The 17730-nt window shown below is 46.1% G+C and overlaps 1 protein-coding gene across 4 annotated transcripts in view; it reads right to left on the reverse strand.

Moving 5' to 3' along the window:
* The window catches only part of DDHD2 (DDHD domain containing 2), a 252721-nt gene that overhangs the window by 72439 nt on the left and 162552 nt on the right, over nt 1-17730 (reverse strand). For all 4 annotated transcript variants that reach the window (XM_063931530.1, XM_063931529.1, XM_063931532.1 and 1 more), the window contains one exon: nt 1692-1848. In XM_063931530.1, coding sequence (XP_063787600.1) covers nt 1692-1848 — 157 coding nt within the window. The remainder of the gene's footprint in view (nt 1-1691; nt 1849-17730) is intronic.

Consider the following 17730-nt stretch of genomic DNA (forward strand, 5'->3'; position numbering starts at 1 on the left):
GGAATGGGATCATCCTGAGATGACATATGTTCCGCCTTGTCAGGGGGCCGGTGACTAACTCGCCACCGACGCCTTCTGGCTCTGTAAGGGGGTTGGAGACGTGCTGCTGGGGTGAGCGATCCCCTGTGGCGGCAATCGATCTGTCCCCTCAGGAGCTCAGTGTCCTGTCAGTGGAGATAGTGGCTTGCACCCCTCAGGGCGGAAACTACTCCCCTCCTTAGTCCCACGAAGCAGGGAGGCTGTTTCCAGCAGCCTCCTTGTGCCTAAACTCTATTCAAAAAAATAAAACTAAAGAAACTCCTATGGAGCTCCCCTAGCTGTGACCGGCTCCTCCGGGCACATTTCCTAAACGGAGTCTGGTAGGATGGGAATAGAGGGAGGAGTCAGCCCACATTCTCAAACTCTTAAAGTGCCAATGGCTCCTGGTGGACCCACCTATACATCATGGTACTAATGTGGACCCCAGCATCCTCTAGGACGTAAGAGAAAAATATGTTAAATAGAATAGGCCCTAGTACAGACCCTTGGGGTACACCACTTAATACTTTATCACAGTTGGAATACTTACCATTGACCACAACTCTCTGCTCTCTATTTTCCAACCAATTTTTAACCCAACTACAAATTGTGTTTCCTAAACCAACCTCATGTGCGGTACCGTGTCAAAGGCTTTAGCAAAATCTAAATATACCACATACACTGCGTTTCCCTGGTCTAAGTTCGCACTTACTTCCTCACAGAAGCTAATTATGGGGGTCATTCCGAGTTGTTCGATAGCTGCTTTCGGTCGCAGCACGGCGATTAGGTAAAAAAGTGGCATTTCTGCGCATGCGTATGGTGCGCAGTGCGCACGCGCAACGTACTGTCACAAAAGACTATGCCGTTTCACACAAGGTCTAGCAACGCTTTTCAATCGCACTGCTGACCGCTGAGTGATTGACAGGAAAGGGGCATTTCTGGGAGGTAACTGGCCGTTTTCCGGGAGTGTGCTGAAAAACGCAGGCGTGACAGATGCAAACGCAGGCGTGCCTGGGGAAACGGGGGAGTGGCTGGCCGAACGCAGGGCGTGTTTGTGACATCAAAACAGGAACTAAACAGACTGAAGTGATCGCTAGCTAGGAGTAAGTCTCGAGCTACTCTGAAACTGCACAATCTTTTTTTGGAGCAGTTCTGCAATACCTTCGGTCGCACTTCTGCTAAGCTAAGATACACTCCCAGAGGGCGGCGGCTTAGCGTTTGCACTGCTGCTAAAAGCAGCTAGCGAGCGATCAACTCGGAATGAGGGCCTAAGTCTCTTTGACAAGACCTGTCCCTCACAAACCCATGCTGGTTCTTGGTAATAATTTTGCAGGACTCTAAGTACTCCTGAATGCTATCACTTAATATACTTTCTAAGATTTTCTCCACTATAGATGTCAAACTTACCAGCCTATAATTACCAAGATGAGTTTTGCTTCCCTTTTTAAATAATCGATCTTGCACAAGGATAATGCTATTATTTATTATACTTCCTTCTTTGCAGTATATTATAAACATACTTCCTCTGTCTTCTATTGGCTTCCAGAAAACCCAATTTTTTTATGGTGGCTCCCTAACTACTTCTGAATGTGTGTGCTGCTGTAGAATATATTGGCAATATGTGGACTACATCATAGGAGTGAAAGCTAGTTAAGCATATCTGTGGTTATTACCAGTAACACAGGTGACTCTGTAATGCAAACAAATATTCATTGAAGCTCTCGATCGGTTTCTCCTGGAGAACATAATCAAACCGTTGCCCTCCATTTAGCATTCCCACATCAAGATGTACAGGTTCTTCCTTCACAGAAACTTCTTCTGATTTCACAGCTGCAGACAAACAGAAAAATAACACAGCAATGAGATAAAGGTTTTGAGAAGTAACACAGACTATAGATCATTAAAAGAAGGCAGATTGGTTTTCTCCCCTATTAACACCCTTCCACATCCTAAGCTTTCTATTAGCCAAACAAGACAACCAGCACAATAGGTGTAAATTAAAAAGAGGATTTTGGTACTTACCGATAAATCCATTTCTCTGAATCCACTCGGGGACACTGGAGCAGCATTATACAGTATGGGTGTGAAGCTTGCAACCGGAGGAGTGGCATAATCTAAAATCAAACATTGTCTGCACATCCGGCTCCTCCCCCTTCACGCCCCTCATCCCTCAGTTTGGAAAATTTGACGGAGAGAATAGAACATGAAACTACAAAACAATTGTGAGGAGCCTACCATACAACACATCAAACAGCATCCAAGAACTCTGTTAACAGAAAAACTAACTCTGTTTGCACGAACTGTTTAAACAAGAACATTGAACACAGCAGGCTGACAGCACTGAGGCGGGCGTCCAGTGTCACCGAGTGGATTCAGAGAAATGGATTTATCGGTAAGTACCAAAATCCTCTTTTCTCTTTCATCCACTAGGGGACACTGGAGCAGTATTATACAGTAGGGGACGTCCCAAAGTTACTCCCAAGGGTGGGAGTGCTGTCAGTGGCCTGCAAAACTGAACGTTCAAACTTAGAATCTTTGGACGCAAATGTATCAAACTTGTAGAATCTCGTGAACGTGTGTGCTGATGACCACGTTGCCGCTCTGCAAAGCTGAGTAGTAGAGGCACCTCTGGCAGCCGCCCATGAGGCACCCACGGATCCAGTGGTATGTGCACCAACCTGAACCGGAACTTGTCTGCCACCTGATACATAAACCTGCCTAATGGCAAACCTAATCCACCTGACCAGAGTCTGCTTAGATGCTGGCCAACCCTTCTTTGGGCCATCATAAAGAACAAACAAATGGTCCGACTTTCGGATAGACGACTTAACCTGTACGTATATCCGTATAGCTGTTACCACGTCCAAAGACACGTCCCCATCTGCAGCTCCTTGAAAAGATGGGACCACAATCGGCTGATTCACATGAAACCCCGAAACTACCTTAGGAAAGAACTCTGCCCTTGTACGGAGTTCCGCCCTATCTTCATGGAAAATTAGAAAAGGACTCTTACATGATAAGGCTCCTAACTCAGAGACTCTTCTGGCCGAAGCTAAGGCAAGTAATAGCTTTGCTCTCTCCAAAGGTAGTTGATTGTAAATAGTCCAACACTAAGTTTAGGTCCCACGGTGCAGTGGGAGGACGAAAGGGAGGTTGTATCCTCAGAACTCCTTGCAAGAAAGTCTGAACTTCCTGTAAAGATGCTAAACGCTGTTGAAATAGGATGGAGAGAGCTGAAACCTGAACCATCAAATAACCTAATCTTAGGCCTCCATCTAAACCGGCTTGGAGGAAACGTAGAAGCCTAGACAAGTGGAATTCCTTCAAGTCCCACCCCCGTTTCTGACACCAGTCCATGTATCTCTTCCATATTCTGTAATAGTGCATGGCTGTGACTGGCTTTCGAGCGGCTATCATAGTAGGAATGGCCGCTTTTGGTATCCCTCTGTTTTTTAAGATCCGGGTTTCAAGAGCCACGCCGTTAAACGCAGCCTGTTCAGGTCTGGGTGGAGGAACGGCCCCTGAGAGAGCAAGTCTCTCTGAGGCAACCTCCAAGGATCTTCCGTCAGTAAACCCCGCAAGTCCGAGTACCAACTCCTGCGGGGCCAATCCAGTGCTATTAGAATTGCCCACACTCTTTACCGTTTCGCCTTCTTTAGAACCCTGGGAATGAGCGGGAAAGGTGGAAAAATTTAAACCCTTCTGTAACATCAAGGAAGTGTCAATGCGTCCACTCCCTCCACTGCTGGATCTCTCGTTCTGGCCACATACCTGGGCAGCTGATGGTTGTTTCGAGATGCCATTAGATCTACCTGAGGTACTGTAGGCCCCATCTCCTCACCAACAACTCGAACACCTGTGGGTATAGACACGACTCTCCTGGATGCATGTCCTGATGACTGAGATAATCCGCTTCCCAGTTGTCTACTCATGGTATAAACACTGCAGAGAGGACGTTTCGCCTTTCTACCCACAACAAGATCTTTGTGGCTTCTTTTAATGCCATCTTGCTCTTTGTTCCCCCCTGACTGTTTATGTATGCCGGTGTTGTAATATTGTCCGTTTGTATCCTCAAGTATTGACCCATCACCATGTTCTCGGCCAAGAGAAGAGCATTGTAAACTGCTCTCAGTTCGAGAATGTTTATGGGTAGATATCTTTCTTGTGATGTCCATCTGCCCTGAAACTGATGGTCATCTAGGACGGCACCCCAATCTCTGAGACTGGCATCCGTTATGAGGATCCTCCAATCCCAAATGCCGAATCTCCTGCCCGCTGCAAGATTCCTATGTAATGACCACCAAATCAGTGAGGTTCGAACTTGTGGTGACAGCCGTATTCTGCGATGAAGAAGCCAGTGCAAACCCGCTCCCTGAGCAATAAGGCTCATCTGGAAAGATCTGGAGTGAATTCTGACGTACTGTAGAGCCTCGAAAGACGCCACCATCTTTCCAAGAAGCCATACGCATAGATGTAGGGAAACAGTCTGAGTCTTTAATACTTGATCCACCAGCCTCTGTATGTCCTGGACCTTGCTCTCTGGTAGAAACATTCATTTGTACTGTTTCCAATATTAGACCTAGGAATTGAATCCTTTGTGTTAATATTAAGTTGGACTTTTTTAAGTTCACTATCCAACCGTGTTGAATGAGCATCTCTGATCAGCTGTTCCTGAGAAGAGGCCTTGATCGGCAGATTGTCTAGATAAGGTATGACCGTGACCCCTACTGTTGTCAATTTTGCGACCATTATCGCCATGACCTTTGTAAAAACTCTCGATGCTGATGATAGACCGAACGGCAAAGCCCTGAACTGGTAATGATCCTTCTCTAAAGCGAATCTGAAGTATGCCTGATGAGGGGTCCAAATCGGGATATGAAGGTATGCATTCTTCATGTCCATGGACACCATGAACTCCTCTTGTTCTAAACCTGCAATGACCGACTGAAATGATTCCATCTTGAATTGAATCTGTAGACCTTCAGAAACTGGTTTAAAAATTCGTAATTGAGTATGGGTCTGACCGTTCCGTCCGGCTTTGGTACGATAAAAAGATTCAAATAAAATAATGTTCCTCTTTGAGAGTCCGGGACTGGAATAATTACATTTGTGCAAAGCAATTTCTGAATTGCTGTCAGTAAAGCCTTTATTTTCTGAGGACACCGAGGCAATCCTGTCATAAAAACGGACTGTGAGGACGCTGTTGAAAATCTATTCGGTAACCCCGAGAGATAATATTGTTTATCCATACCTCTGATGAAGTGTTGGCCCAGGTGTCCAGAAAACTCTCCAGCTGTGCGCCCACCGAGGGGGACCCCAGGTGAGCTGGGAGACAGTCATGCCATGGTCTTTTCAGTTGGTTTATCCTGTTTTCTGGCTGTTGCCTGGGAACGGCCTCTACCTCTGTTTCCATGTGTCCGTGCGCCAAAACCTCTACCTCGGTCTCGAAAGGAATGCGATCTAAATGAATTAAACACTGGATCCGAATAACCTCTCCTAACCTGAGGAGCGGTTCTCACATAGGGAGTAGGAAGAAAAGTGGATTTCCCTGTTGTTGCTTGCGAAATCCACTTGTCTAACTCGGGACCGAAAAACATCTCCCCAACAAAGGAAATGGCTTCTATAGCCTTTTTGGAAACAGAGTCTCCTTGACATTCTCTGAGCCATAAAATTCTTCTAGCCGATATGGCCGATGCCGAGATGCGTGACGCTATCTTGCTAGTATCCCTTGAGGCCTAGCACATATATGAAGCCGATTCACGAATATGTTCTGCCAGTTAAGTAATTTCTTCCAGGCTATTTTCCTCTTCAATAGTTTGTACTATACACGTCCAGCCCATGCTACCATGGCCTTGTTCACCCAAGCACTGATAATTGTAGGCCTGTGAGCTGCACCTGCTGCCACAAAGATTGATTTTAAAGCTGCGTCAACCTTCCAATCTGACACATCTTTCAAAGTTCTTACATTTGGTATAGGTTAAATTGTCTTTTTAGACAACCTACCTAAAGAAGCATCTACCACTGGCAGAACTTCCCACTTCACCATGACACCCTTTGGTAAAGTGTAATTTACCTGAAACCTTTTTAGAAATTGAAATCGTTTATCCGGCTGCTTCCATGCTTCCTCCATCTGAGTATGAAGAGATTTAGGAATGGGAAACACTGCAGAAAACTGCTTTTGGGATGCAAATAAATCAAAATCTTCTGGTTCCTTAACTTCGTCTTCTTTAAAGTTTAGAACCTCCTTAACTGCTTCAATAAGGGAATCTAGACCCGTGACTGCCGTAGCCTCTTTCTGAGAACCGGCATCCAGGGTAGCTTCAATCAACTCGCCTTCATTTGCGTCAATAACAAGACCATCCTCCTCCTCTGACCCCTCTGGTAAGATAGGTAGAGGTCTTTTAACTGCCTTGCGCTCATTGGTTACGGCTTGTGCTGGCGGCGTTATTCTTATCATAAATTCTTCCATAGTCTTTGAGAATCCCGCAGCCCATTCTGATTGCTGTTTGCGGGTCTCTGCCATTTCTTTGGAGATTTCATCCGCTAGGACATGTTCCCATGACCTAGAGGGAGCACTGCTCCCGGGTGGGGCGTCCTTGTCTACACACGAATCGCACACCCCGTAGCTGCCAACCCTCGTACTCTTCTTGCTACATTTCGTGCAAACATAATATGTTTTAGACGTCTTGGTTAGTGCTTTAGACATGTTGACTAAATCCCGTCCCAGACCAGACCGCAGTACTTTCACCCTTTAAACTTGGGAGGGAAAGACTGAGACGGATGATGGAAGTAAAGGTAAACTGAACTCACCTGACTGAATTATTGTTATACAAAAAGAGAAAGGAAAAGAAAACATCAATAATATATATATATATATATATATATATATATATATATATATATATGAAAACACCAGCCGTATTGCCACCCTCACACACCCAACTGTGATTCAGCTGTTATGTTGGGGTTGACGACTTCCTCTTATTTTCCTCAGGATCTTTTTCATAGAAATCCTCTGAAAAACAGGATTTTGATACCTACCGGTAAATGCTTTTCTCCTAGTCCGTAGAGGATGCTGGGGTCCACTTCATGACCATGGGGTATAGACGGTTCCGCAGGAGCCATGGGCACTCTTAATACTTTTCAATGGGTGTGAACTGGCTCCTCCCTCTATGCCCCTCCTCCAGACCTCAGTTATAGGAACTGTGCCCAGGGAGACGGACATTTAGAGGAAAGGATTTACTTTAATACTAATGGTGAGATACATACCAGCTCACACCTCAACCATGCCGCACAACATGGCATACAACAAACAACGCATGCAACGGCATGACCAACAACAGTCACAGATTGACTGAACGCAATGCAACGCAACATGAGCGTAACTATAACCAAACTGCAGATACAGCCCGCACTGGGACGGGCGCCTAGCATCCTCTACGGATTAAGAGAAAAGGATTTACCGGTAGGTATTAAAATCCTATTTTCTCATACGTCCTAGAGGATACTGGGGATGCTTCAAGAACCATGGGGTTTATACCAAAGCTCTAGAACGGGCGGGAGAGTGCGGATGACTCTGCAGCACCGATTGACCAAACAAGAGGTCCTCCTCAGCCAGGGTATCAAACTTGTAAAACTTCGCAAAGGTGTTTGATCCGACAAAGTTGCAGCTCGGCAAAGTTGTAACGCCGAGACTCCACGGGCAGCCGCCCAGGATGAGCCCACCTTTCTGGTAGAATGGGCTTTCACCTATTTCGGTAACGGCAATCCTGCCGTAGAATGAGCCTGCTGAATCGTATTACAAATCCAGCACGCAATAGTCTGCTTAGAAGCAGAAGCCCCAATCTTGTTGGGAGCCCACAGGACAAACAGAGCCTCTGTTTTCCTAATCTGAGCCGTTCTGGCGACATAGACCTTCAAAGCTCTGACCACATCGAGAGACTTTGAATTCGCCAAGACATCAGTAGCCACTGGCACCACAATAGGCTGGTTCACGTGAAATGATGAAACCACTTTCGGTAGAAATTGCTGATGAGTTCTCAACTCCGCTCTATTAGCATGGAAAATTAAATAGGGGCTTTTGTGAGACAAAGCCGCCAACTCAGACACTCGCCTTGCGGACACTCGCCTTGCGGACGCAAAGGCCAACAACATGACTACTTTCCAAGTAAGGAATTTTAACTCAACCTTGTGCAAAGGTTCAAACCAATGCAATTGCAGGAACTGCAACACCACATTAAGATCCCATGGTGCCACAGGAGGCAAATTCTTTCTGAAAAAAGATCGACAAGGCCGAAATCTGTACTTTAATGGAGCCTAACTTTAGGCCCGCATCCACACCTGCTTGTAGAAAAAATGGAGCAAACGCCCCAGGTGAAATTCTTCCGTAGGAGCCTTCTTGGATTCACACCAAGACACATATTTCCTCCAAATACGGTGGTAATGCTTTGCCGCTACTTCTTTCCTAGCCTGAAGTGTGAGAATGATTTCACTGGGAATACCCTTTCAGGCTAGAATTTGGCGTTCAACCGCCACGCCGTCAAACGCAGCTGCAGTAAGTCCTGATACACGCACGGACCCTGTTGTAACAGGTCTTCCCGAAGAGGAAGAGGCCAGGGATCTTCTATGAGCAACTCCTGAAGATCTGGATACCAGGCCCTTCTTGGCCAATCCGGAACAATGAGTATCGCCTGAACCCTTGTTCTTCTTATAATTTTTATCACCTTTGGAATGAGTGGAAATGGAGGGAACACATAGACCGACGGAAACACCCACAGTGTCACTAGGGCGTCCACCGCTATTGCTTGAGGGTCCCTCGACCTGGAACAATATCTCTGAAGTTTCTTGTTGAGGCGGGACGCCATCATGTCTACTTGAAGAACTCCCCAACGACTTGTCACTTCTGCAAAGACCTCTTGATGAAGACCCCACTCTCCTGGATGGAGATCGTGTCTGCTGAGGAAGTCTGCTTCCCAATTGTCCACTCCTGGAATGAAGACTGCTGACAGAGCACTGGCATGTCTTTCCGCCCAGTGAAGAATCTTCGTGGCCTCGGCCATCGCCACTCTGCTCCTTGTTCCGCCCTGGCGGTTTACATACGCCACTGCTGTCACGTTGTCTGAAATCAAAACAGGCAGACTTCGAAGAAGATGTTCTGCTTGCAGGATGCCATTGTAAATGGCCCTTAATTCCAAAATCTTTATGTGTAGACAAGCTTCCTGGCTTGACCACTTTCCCTGAAAGTTTCTTCCCTGTGTGACTGCTCCCCAGCCTCGGAGACTTGCATCTGTGGTCACCAGGATCCAATCCTGAATCCCGAACCTGCGTCCCTCCAGAAGGTGAGAACTGTGCAGCCACCACAGAAGGGAGATCCTGGTCCTGGGAGATAGAATTATTTTCCGGTGCATGTACAGGTGAGACCCGGACCACTGGTCCAACAGGTTCCACTGAAACACCCTGGCATGGAACCTGCCATACGGAATGGCCTCGTAGGCCGCCACCATCTTCCCCAGCAACCTAGTGCATTGAAGAACTGACACCTTTGCTGGTTTCAGAATCTGTTTTACCATGTTCTGTATTTCCAGAGCCTTTTCCACTGGAAGAAAAACTCTCTGTAATTCTGTATCCAGAATCATACCCAGGAACGACAGCCGCGTCGTCGGACCCAACTGTGATTTTGGCAAATTTAGGAGCCAACCATGTTTTTGCAGAATCGTCAGTGAAAGGGCAACATTTTTAAGCAACTGCTCCTTGGATCTCACCTGTATGAGGAGATCGTCCAAGTATGGGATAATTGTGATTCCCTGCTTGCGCGGGAGAACCATCATTTCCGCCATCACTTTGGTGAAAATCCTCGGAGCCATGGACAGACCAAACGGCAACGTCTGAAATTGGTAATGACAATCCTGAACAGCAAACCTCAGGTAAGCCTGATGTGAAGGATATATGGGGACATGCAAGTAGGCATCCTTTATGTCGACCAACACCATAAAATCCCCCTCCTCCAGAGTGGAGATCACTGCTCGGAGAGATTCCATCTTGAATTTGAATTTTTTTAGAAAGAAATTGAGGGATTTTAGGTTCAGAATCGATCTGACTGAGCCATCCGGCTTCGGGACCACGAACAGGCTCGAATAAAAACCTTCCCCCTGTTGTGACGGGGGCACTGTGACAATAACTTGATTTTGACACAACTTTAGTATTGCAGCGCTTACTACCTCCCTTTCTAGAAGAGAAGCTGGCAAGGCCGATTTGAAAAATCGGTGAGGGGGCACGTCTTCAAACTCTAACCTGTATCCTTGGGTTACTATTTCTATTATCCAAGGATCCAGTTCCTAGTGCACCCAGACCTGACTGAAGAGTCGGAGACGAGCCCCCACCGGTGCGGACTCCCGCAGAGGAGCCCCAGCGTCATGCGGTGGATTTGGTAGAAGCCGGAGAGGACTTCTGCTCTTGAGAACTTGCCACAGACTGTGACCTTTTTTCCCTTCCTCTTCCCCTCGCAGCAAGGAAGGAGGACCCACGTCCTTTTTTGAATTTATTGGGCCGAAAGGACTGCATCTGAGAGTTAGGCGATTTCTTCTGCTGTGCAGGAACATAAGGTAAAAACGAAGACTTACCCGCGGTAGCTGTAGATACCAGGTCAGTGAGGCTGTCACCAAACAACCTTCTTAGAGTCAGCGTCAGCATTCCATTGATGAATCCACAAAGCTCTCCTTGCTGAGACTGCCATGGCATTGGCCCTTGATCCCAAAAGGCCAATATCCCTTACAGCTTATTTTAAATATGCTGCAGCATCCCTGATGTGACCCAAAGTCAAAATCACGCTATCCCTGTCCAGGGTATCTTACTCAGATGACAAGTTATCTGCCCACTTTTCAGTAGCACTACTCACCCATGCCGAAGCAACAGCAGGCCTGAGTAGCGACCCTGTAGTGACAAATGGATTTTAGTGTATTTTCCTGCTTACGATCCACAGGATCTTTTAGGGCTGCCGTGTCAGAAGACGGAAGCGCCACCTTTTTGGATAGACGCGATAAAGCTTTGTCTACCGTGGGGTTTGACTCCCACCTTTCCCTGTCCCCAGAGGGGAACGGATATGCCACTGGAATTCTTTTGGGAACCTGTATCTTCTTGTCAGGATTTTCCCAAGCCTTTTCAAAAAGCGCGTTCAGTTCATGAGAGGGAGGAAACGTTACCTCAGGTTTCTTTCCTTTAAACATACAGACTCTTGTATCAGGAACAGCAGGGTCCTCTGATATATGCAACACTTATTTTATCGCCACAATCATGTACTGAATACTCTTAGCCAGTTTTGGATTTAATCTGGCATCACTATAGTCGACACTGGAATCAGAGTCCGTGTTGGTATCTGTATCATCTATCTGGGTAAATGCACGTTTCTGTGACCCCCAAGTGGTCTGTGCTTGTGACAAAGCATCCTCCATGGACTTCTTCCATGTCTGGTTCTTAGACTCAGATTTATCAAATCTTTTAGTCAGAGTCATATTTGCGTTTAAAACACTCAACATATTTACCCAATCATCCGTCGGCGGTGCCGACACAGCCACTCTCACAGTATTGTCTGTCCCCACTCCAGCCTCCTCCTGGGAAGAGCACTCAGCCTCAGACATGTCGACACACACACACGTACCGACACCCACAACCACACTGGGGCTATAGGAGACAGACCCACAACAAAGCCTGTAAGAGAGACACAGAGGGAGTTCTGCCAGCTCACAACCCAGTGCCTATCCCAGTACTGAAGCAAGTAAAAAGACTGCCCAGACCTGTTAGCGCTTTATATATATATATATATATATATATATATATATATATATATATATAAATTAGCACCAAATCACTTGTGCCCCCCCGTTTTGCACCCTGTTACTTGTACAGCAGTGTGGAGGTCAGGGCCAGCGTCTCTGCAGCTTCTGTGAAGAGAAAATGGCGCTGGTCAGAGCTGTGTGGGCTAAGCCACGCCCACTACATGGCGCGCTTCAGTCCCGCTTAAATTAATATTTATACTGGCGGGGGTCCCTTAACTAGTGCCTAGGCACTGTTATCACTTATGCCAGTGCTGATTGAGGTGTTCATGCTGCCCAGGGCGCCCCCCCTGTGCCCTGCACCCTGCAGTGCCGTGTTAGGTGTGGGAGCATGGCGCGCAGCGCGGTACCTCAACCGCCGTCTTCTGCCATCACTGAAGTCTTCTGATCTTCTCATACTCACCCGGATTCTGTCTTCTGGCTCTGTGAGGGGGGTGACGGTGCGGCTCCGGGAACAAGCAACTAGGCGCACCAAGTTATCGAACCCTCTGGAGCTAATGGTGTCCAGTAACCTAAGAAGCAGAGCCCTTGAACTCAGAAAAGTAGGTCTGCTTCTCTCCCCTCAGTCCCACGATGCAGGGAGCCTGATGCCAGCAGGTCTCCCTGAAAATAATAAACCTAATAAAAGTATTTTTCTGAGAAACTCTGGAGAGCTCCTCAGTGTGCATCCAGTCTCACTGGGCACATAATCTAACTGGAGTCTGGAGGAGGGGCATAGGAGGGAGGAGCCAGTTCACACCCATTCAAAGTCTTATAGTGTGCCCATGTCTCCTGCGGATCCCGTCTATACCCCATGGTTCTTGAAGCATCCCCAGCATCCTCTAGGACGTATGAGAAAGTACAGGAGATCCTTGTCAGCAAAGACCTATATAACTTTTAACAGCAGAGGGAGCCTCATCTAGTGTAAGGATATTTCCCCCGAGCTAACTGGCTGACTCACTGAGGGGAGGAGTATCCCCCCTGAACCAAGTTTGGCACCTGAAATAATTTTTAAGATGGCCGCAATTGAAATTTTGTGGTGACAACCATGTGTATTATACTCCCGTTATATAAATCACTAGTGAGGCCACACCTTGAATACCTTGAATACTGTGTACAATTCTGGGCACCGTACTACAAAAAGGATATCCTGGAGCTAGAAAAGGTACAGAGGAGGGCGACCAAACTAATTAAGGGCATGGAGACGATGGAATACAAGGAAAGGCTTGAAAGACTAGGCATGTTTACATTGGAAAAGCGGAGACTAAGAGGGGATATGATCAACATCTACAAATATATAAGTGGACAATACACAGATCTTGCGCGGGACCTGTTTTTGGTTAGATCAACACAGAGGACTCGTGGACACTCGCTCAGGTTAGAGGAGAGGAGATTCCGCACAATACGTCGTAAAGGCTTTTTCACGGTAAGGACAATACGTGTTTGGAATTCCCTGCCCGAGGGAGTTGTAATGGCGGAATCTGTCAACACCTTTAAGAATGGGTTAGATAAATTCCTAATGGATAAGGATATCCAGGGGTATGGTGCATAGTCATGCATTATAGTTACTATAAATAGGGATAAAATGCAACGGCTGACAGCAGCATCAGTCAGAAATTTTAGTCAAATCATCATGCATAGGAGACCACAAATAGGTTGAACTCGATGGACAATTGTCTTTTTTCTACCTCAGATACTATGTTACTATGTTACTATATAGTAGTCCCTGAGAGTCACAACAAGGGACCGGACACTAACTTATTAAACTAGGATCGCTACTGAATCCGAGTTTCCATTACTGTTTATGCTAACTCCCCTACTATAATACGAACAAACACTCTTTCCTGTGGGGGCGCTGGCTGCCGCGTGTCTAAGTGAATGTGCCCGTCACCCGCCGCCCCTCGGCTATACAAACTGCCATCTTCCGTAGCACAGCGCTTCCTTACCGAGCTGCTCTGTTTGGCTGGCACCCGCTGAAAGGCTCTCCCGGGCGGCACGCGCAATCCTCTCCCCCTGTCTAGGAGAGCTTCCTGCTGCGGTGCTTCTGATCTCCCTACCGTTTAACAGGGGAGATCAGTGTGACTAAGGCCATACAGTAACTAAAGAACTGGTACTTACAGGTCATTGACTGCTGCTCTCCTCACCACCCTTATCAGGCTGCCGAGGATCTCCTGTAGAGAGATGCAGGTCCCTTCAGAAGGGATCTTTGTCTCTCAAATATTCTTTTGCTTTGTCTCCCGTTTTTTTAGGTTGACGCAGCACAATAGAAGTATCATTCAGTCTTTTCCTTCTAGGAGCAGTAACTCCCACGTGCTGTACCTCCAGCACAATTTTTCAAACTGGGGGATGAGAGGCGTGAAGGGGGAGGAGCCGGCTGTGCAGACAATGTTTGATTTTAGATTGTGCCACACCTCCGGTTGCAAGCTTCACACCCCTACTGTATAATGCTGCGCCAGTGTCCCCTAGTGGATGAAAGAGAAATAGGGGTTTTCAGTGTCCGCCTTACAGGTCGGGATACATAGACACAAATCTCCTTACCTTTATCTGCAGCAGGTGAATACAGATGTTGGGATATCCGGGATCGGTATGAAATACCTCCAATCAAAATCCCGACGTTCCAAATCCCGACACCAATTGACCGATGGTCAAAATCCCGACAAGGTCAAAATCCCGACATTTAAAATACCGACATTTAAAATACCGACATGTAAAATGCCGACAGGTCAAAATACCGTCATGCGTTTTTGGTTGTTTTTTGTGTGTATGTCGACATAAGTCAACATGGACACCATATAAAGTGTACTGCGTCCCCTCGCCATGCTTCGGGCACGGTGCCTCGCTGCGCTCGGCACACTATTATATTTCCCCTCCAGGTCCACTGGGATGGTAAAGTATGAACAAGTCGGTTTCAATGAAAAAAATTGTGAAAAACTCATGTCGGTATTTTGACCTGTCGGCATTTTACATGTCAGTATTTTGACCTTCTCGGTATTTTGAATGTCGGTATTTTGTCCATGCTGGGATTTTGACCTTGTCGGGATTTTGACCATCGGTCAATTGGTGTCGGGATTTTGAACGTCTGGATTTTGATTGGAGGTAAACTGACTGCATCCCGGATATCCACCGTATCTGTTACCCTGTTCCTACCCTCTCCAGAAGTGGTGGAATATGTTGTCACTCTGCTAAAGTGACCACATCCATCTTGGAAAACATAGAAAAAGTTACCTGGGGGATGGAAGATGGCCACTCTGAAGAGAGCGTTTTTACCAGTGCCTCCCAAAAAAGACCAAATGCACTGACTTTGTTATCTCAGAGGGAATAGGGAACCTGCATAAACCTGGCAAATTGCTTTACTAATTCAGTTGAAGATGAACTGAAAGAAGACAACATTCTCCCTTTCACGTGCACATAAAAAAGAATGAACAGTTAAATCTGACAGAAGGATCACCCATGACCTAGACGTACTACAACTAGAGAATGAAGTGTCAGTCTTGGAATTGCTCCCTGAAGATGGCTATTATACCCAGTGGATAAAGCAGTCATTTCAAAGGAGACCATGTAAGTGAATCATATTTTCAGAGAGTAGCTTAAAGAGCTAGTTAATTGTCCCAGTAAAGCTACCAGTAAAATATACAATTATCGTAGTGGAAACTAACCAGCTTTAGCATAAGATAATCAATATCGCTCACATCTTCTGGACTATCAAGCTTAATCAAGTGTAGAATGAATGCATCCTTTAAGTGAATGTGTGTAGAGATTTAGAATATACACATCAGCCAAAATATTAAAACCACATTTCTAATATTGTATAGGTCTCCCTTGTACAAGCAAAGAAGCTCTGACCTGTTAAGGCATGGACTTCAAGACCTCTGAAGGTATCTTATGCTATCTGGCACCAAGACGTTAGCAGCAGGTCCTTTAATTCCTGTAAATTGCAAAGTGGGGCCTCCATGGCTGGTTGTTGTTTTTACAGCACATCCCACAGATGCTCTATCACACTGAGATATGGGAATTTGGAGGCCAAGTCATTCTTTGTCATATTCCACAAACCATTCCTGAGCAATGTTTGCAGTGTGGCACATGACACATTATCCTGCGGAAAAAGGCCACTGCCACCATGGAATATTGTTGCCATGAAGGGGTTTACTTCATTTGCAACCATGTTTAGGTAGGTGGTAAGTGTCAAAGTAACTACCACATGAATGCCAGGACCAAAGGTTTCCCAACAGAACATTGCCCAGAATATCACACTGCCTCTGCCAGTTTGTCTTCTTTCCATGGTGCACCCTGGTCTCATCTCTTCCCTAGGTAAACAACGCACATGCACCCTGCCGTCCACATGATGTAACATAAATTGTGATTTATCAGACCAGGCCACCTTCTTCCATTGCTCCATGTTCCATTGTCCAGTTCTGATGCTCACATGCCCATTTTAGATGCTTTCGGCGGTGGACAAAGATTAGCATGGGCATCCCCATATGCAGCAAGTTCCGCAGCACTGTGTGTTCTGACATGTTTCTCTAGTAGCCAGTGCTACAGTAGCTCTTCTGTGGGATCAGACCAGACAGGCTAGCCTTCACTCCCCACACACATCAATGAGGCTTGGGTGCCATGACCCTGTCGCTGGTTCACCGATGTCCTTTCTTCAAACACTTTTGGTAGGTACAAACCACTGCACACTGGGAACAACCCACAAGACCTGCCATTGTAGAGTTACTCTGACCAAGTCATCTAGCCATCACAATCTAGCACTGGTCAAAGTTGCTTACATTTGCCCATTTTTCCTGTTTCCAATCAACTTCAAGAACACTTGCTGCATAAGATATCCCACCCATTGACAGGTGACGTAAAGAAATAATCAATGTTATTCACTTCACCTGTCTGTGGTTTTAATGTTATGGCTGATCAACGTATTTTCATAATGTCTACAAGAGAATGTCGACACGGTCTGAATATCAACATTTAACATGACAACAGTCAAAATGTCAACAGACGGTTTTATTTTTTTACAATAATAGGGTTAGGCATACGCACCTCTGCACTGCAAATCTGAATGGACGACATAATGACTGTCGATATATACACAATGTTAACATTATGTGAATGTCAGCATTTCACATCAACTTTTTGTTCATGTCGACATTCTGTACCACACACAAAGATTTATCTAGCAAGCATAAACAATACAGAAAGGCCACCAGGTACACCTCTCATCAAGAAGAATGCAGGAAGCACTTCTTTGATGTTCCTTAAAGCATGTGACAATGACAAATGTATGGTTATTATATATACTTGTTTTCCTCATACAATGTCCCTGCAAAGAGTTAAATCCACCCACAGAATGTGACCCCTACAGCCTTCCTTATCTTAGCCACTACTGAATCTGCAACAACCAGAAATGGGTTTATTAGGTCTTGGTTATTACCCACCAGAAATTCTGTTCAGTCTGGACCTCTGATCAGTCCAAATGGCACTTAAAAGCTGAAATGAAGGCTGAAGATAATAGTACTCTTTATGAGGAGCAAGTAGGCCTCGCTGGGTATTAGGACAATGCACAAATCATGTATCTAAAAACACAGAAGGGCCAGATTCAGAAGCACCCGTAAATTACCGCGACTAAAGGTCTAGCCGGGGACAATCCTATTAGCCACCGATAAGCCAGCACAAGCCGCGGCTTATCGGGAGTTTTTGACCCCGGAAACAGCTCTGTTGTCAAGCGAAAACGGAGCTGGGTCTCACGAAAACACAGGGGTTTTTTTTGTACGGGCGATCTAATTGGGAAAAACTGCAAAAAAATTAAATTTTTTGCACCCAATGTTTTACAGTGGCTACTAGGACACCGCTTTATATCATATGTATTCCCCTGGGTGTGTGAGCCTGTGTGGAGTAAAGTGTTAATTATCCG

This window comes from Pseudophryne corroboree, chromosome 6 (genome assembly GCF_028390025.1).
Source record: "Pseudophryne corroboree isolate aPseCor3 chromosome 6, aPseCor3.hap2, whole genome shotgun sequence".
Taxonomy (NCBI): Eukaryota; Metazoa; Chordata; class Amphibia; order Anura; family Myobatrachidae; genus Pseudophryne; species Pseudophryne corroboree.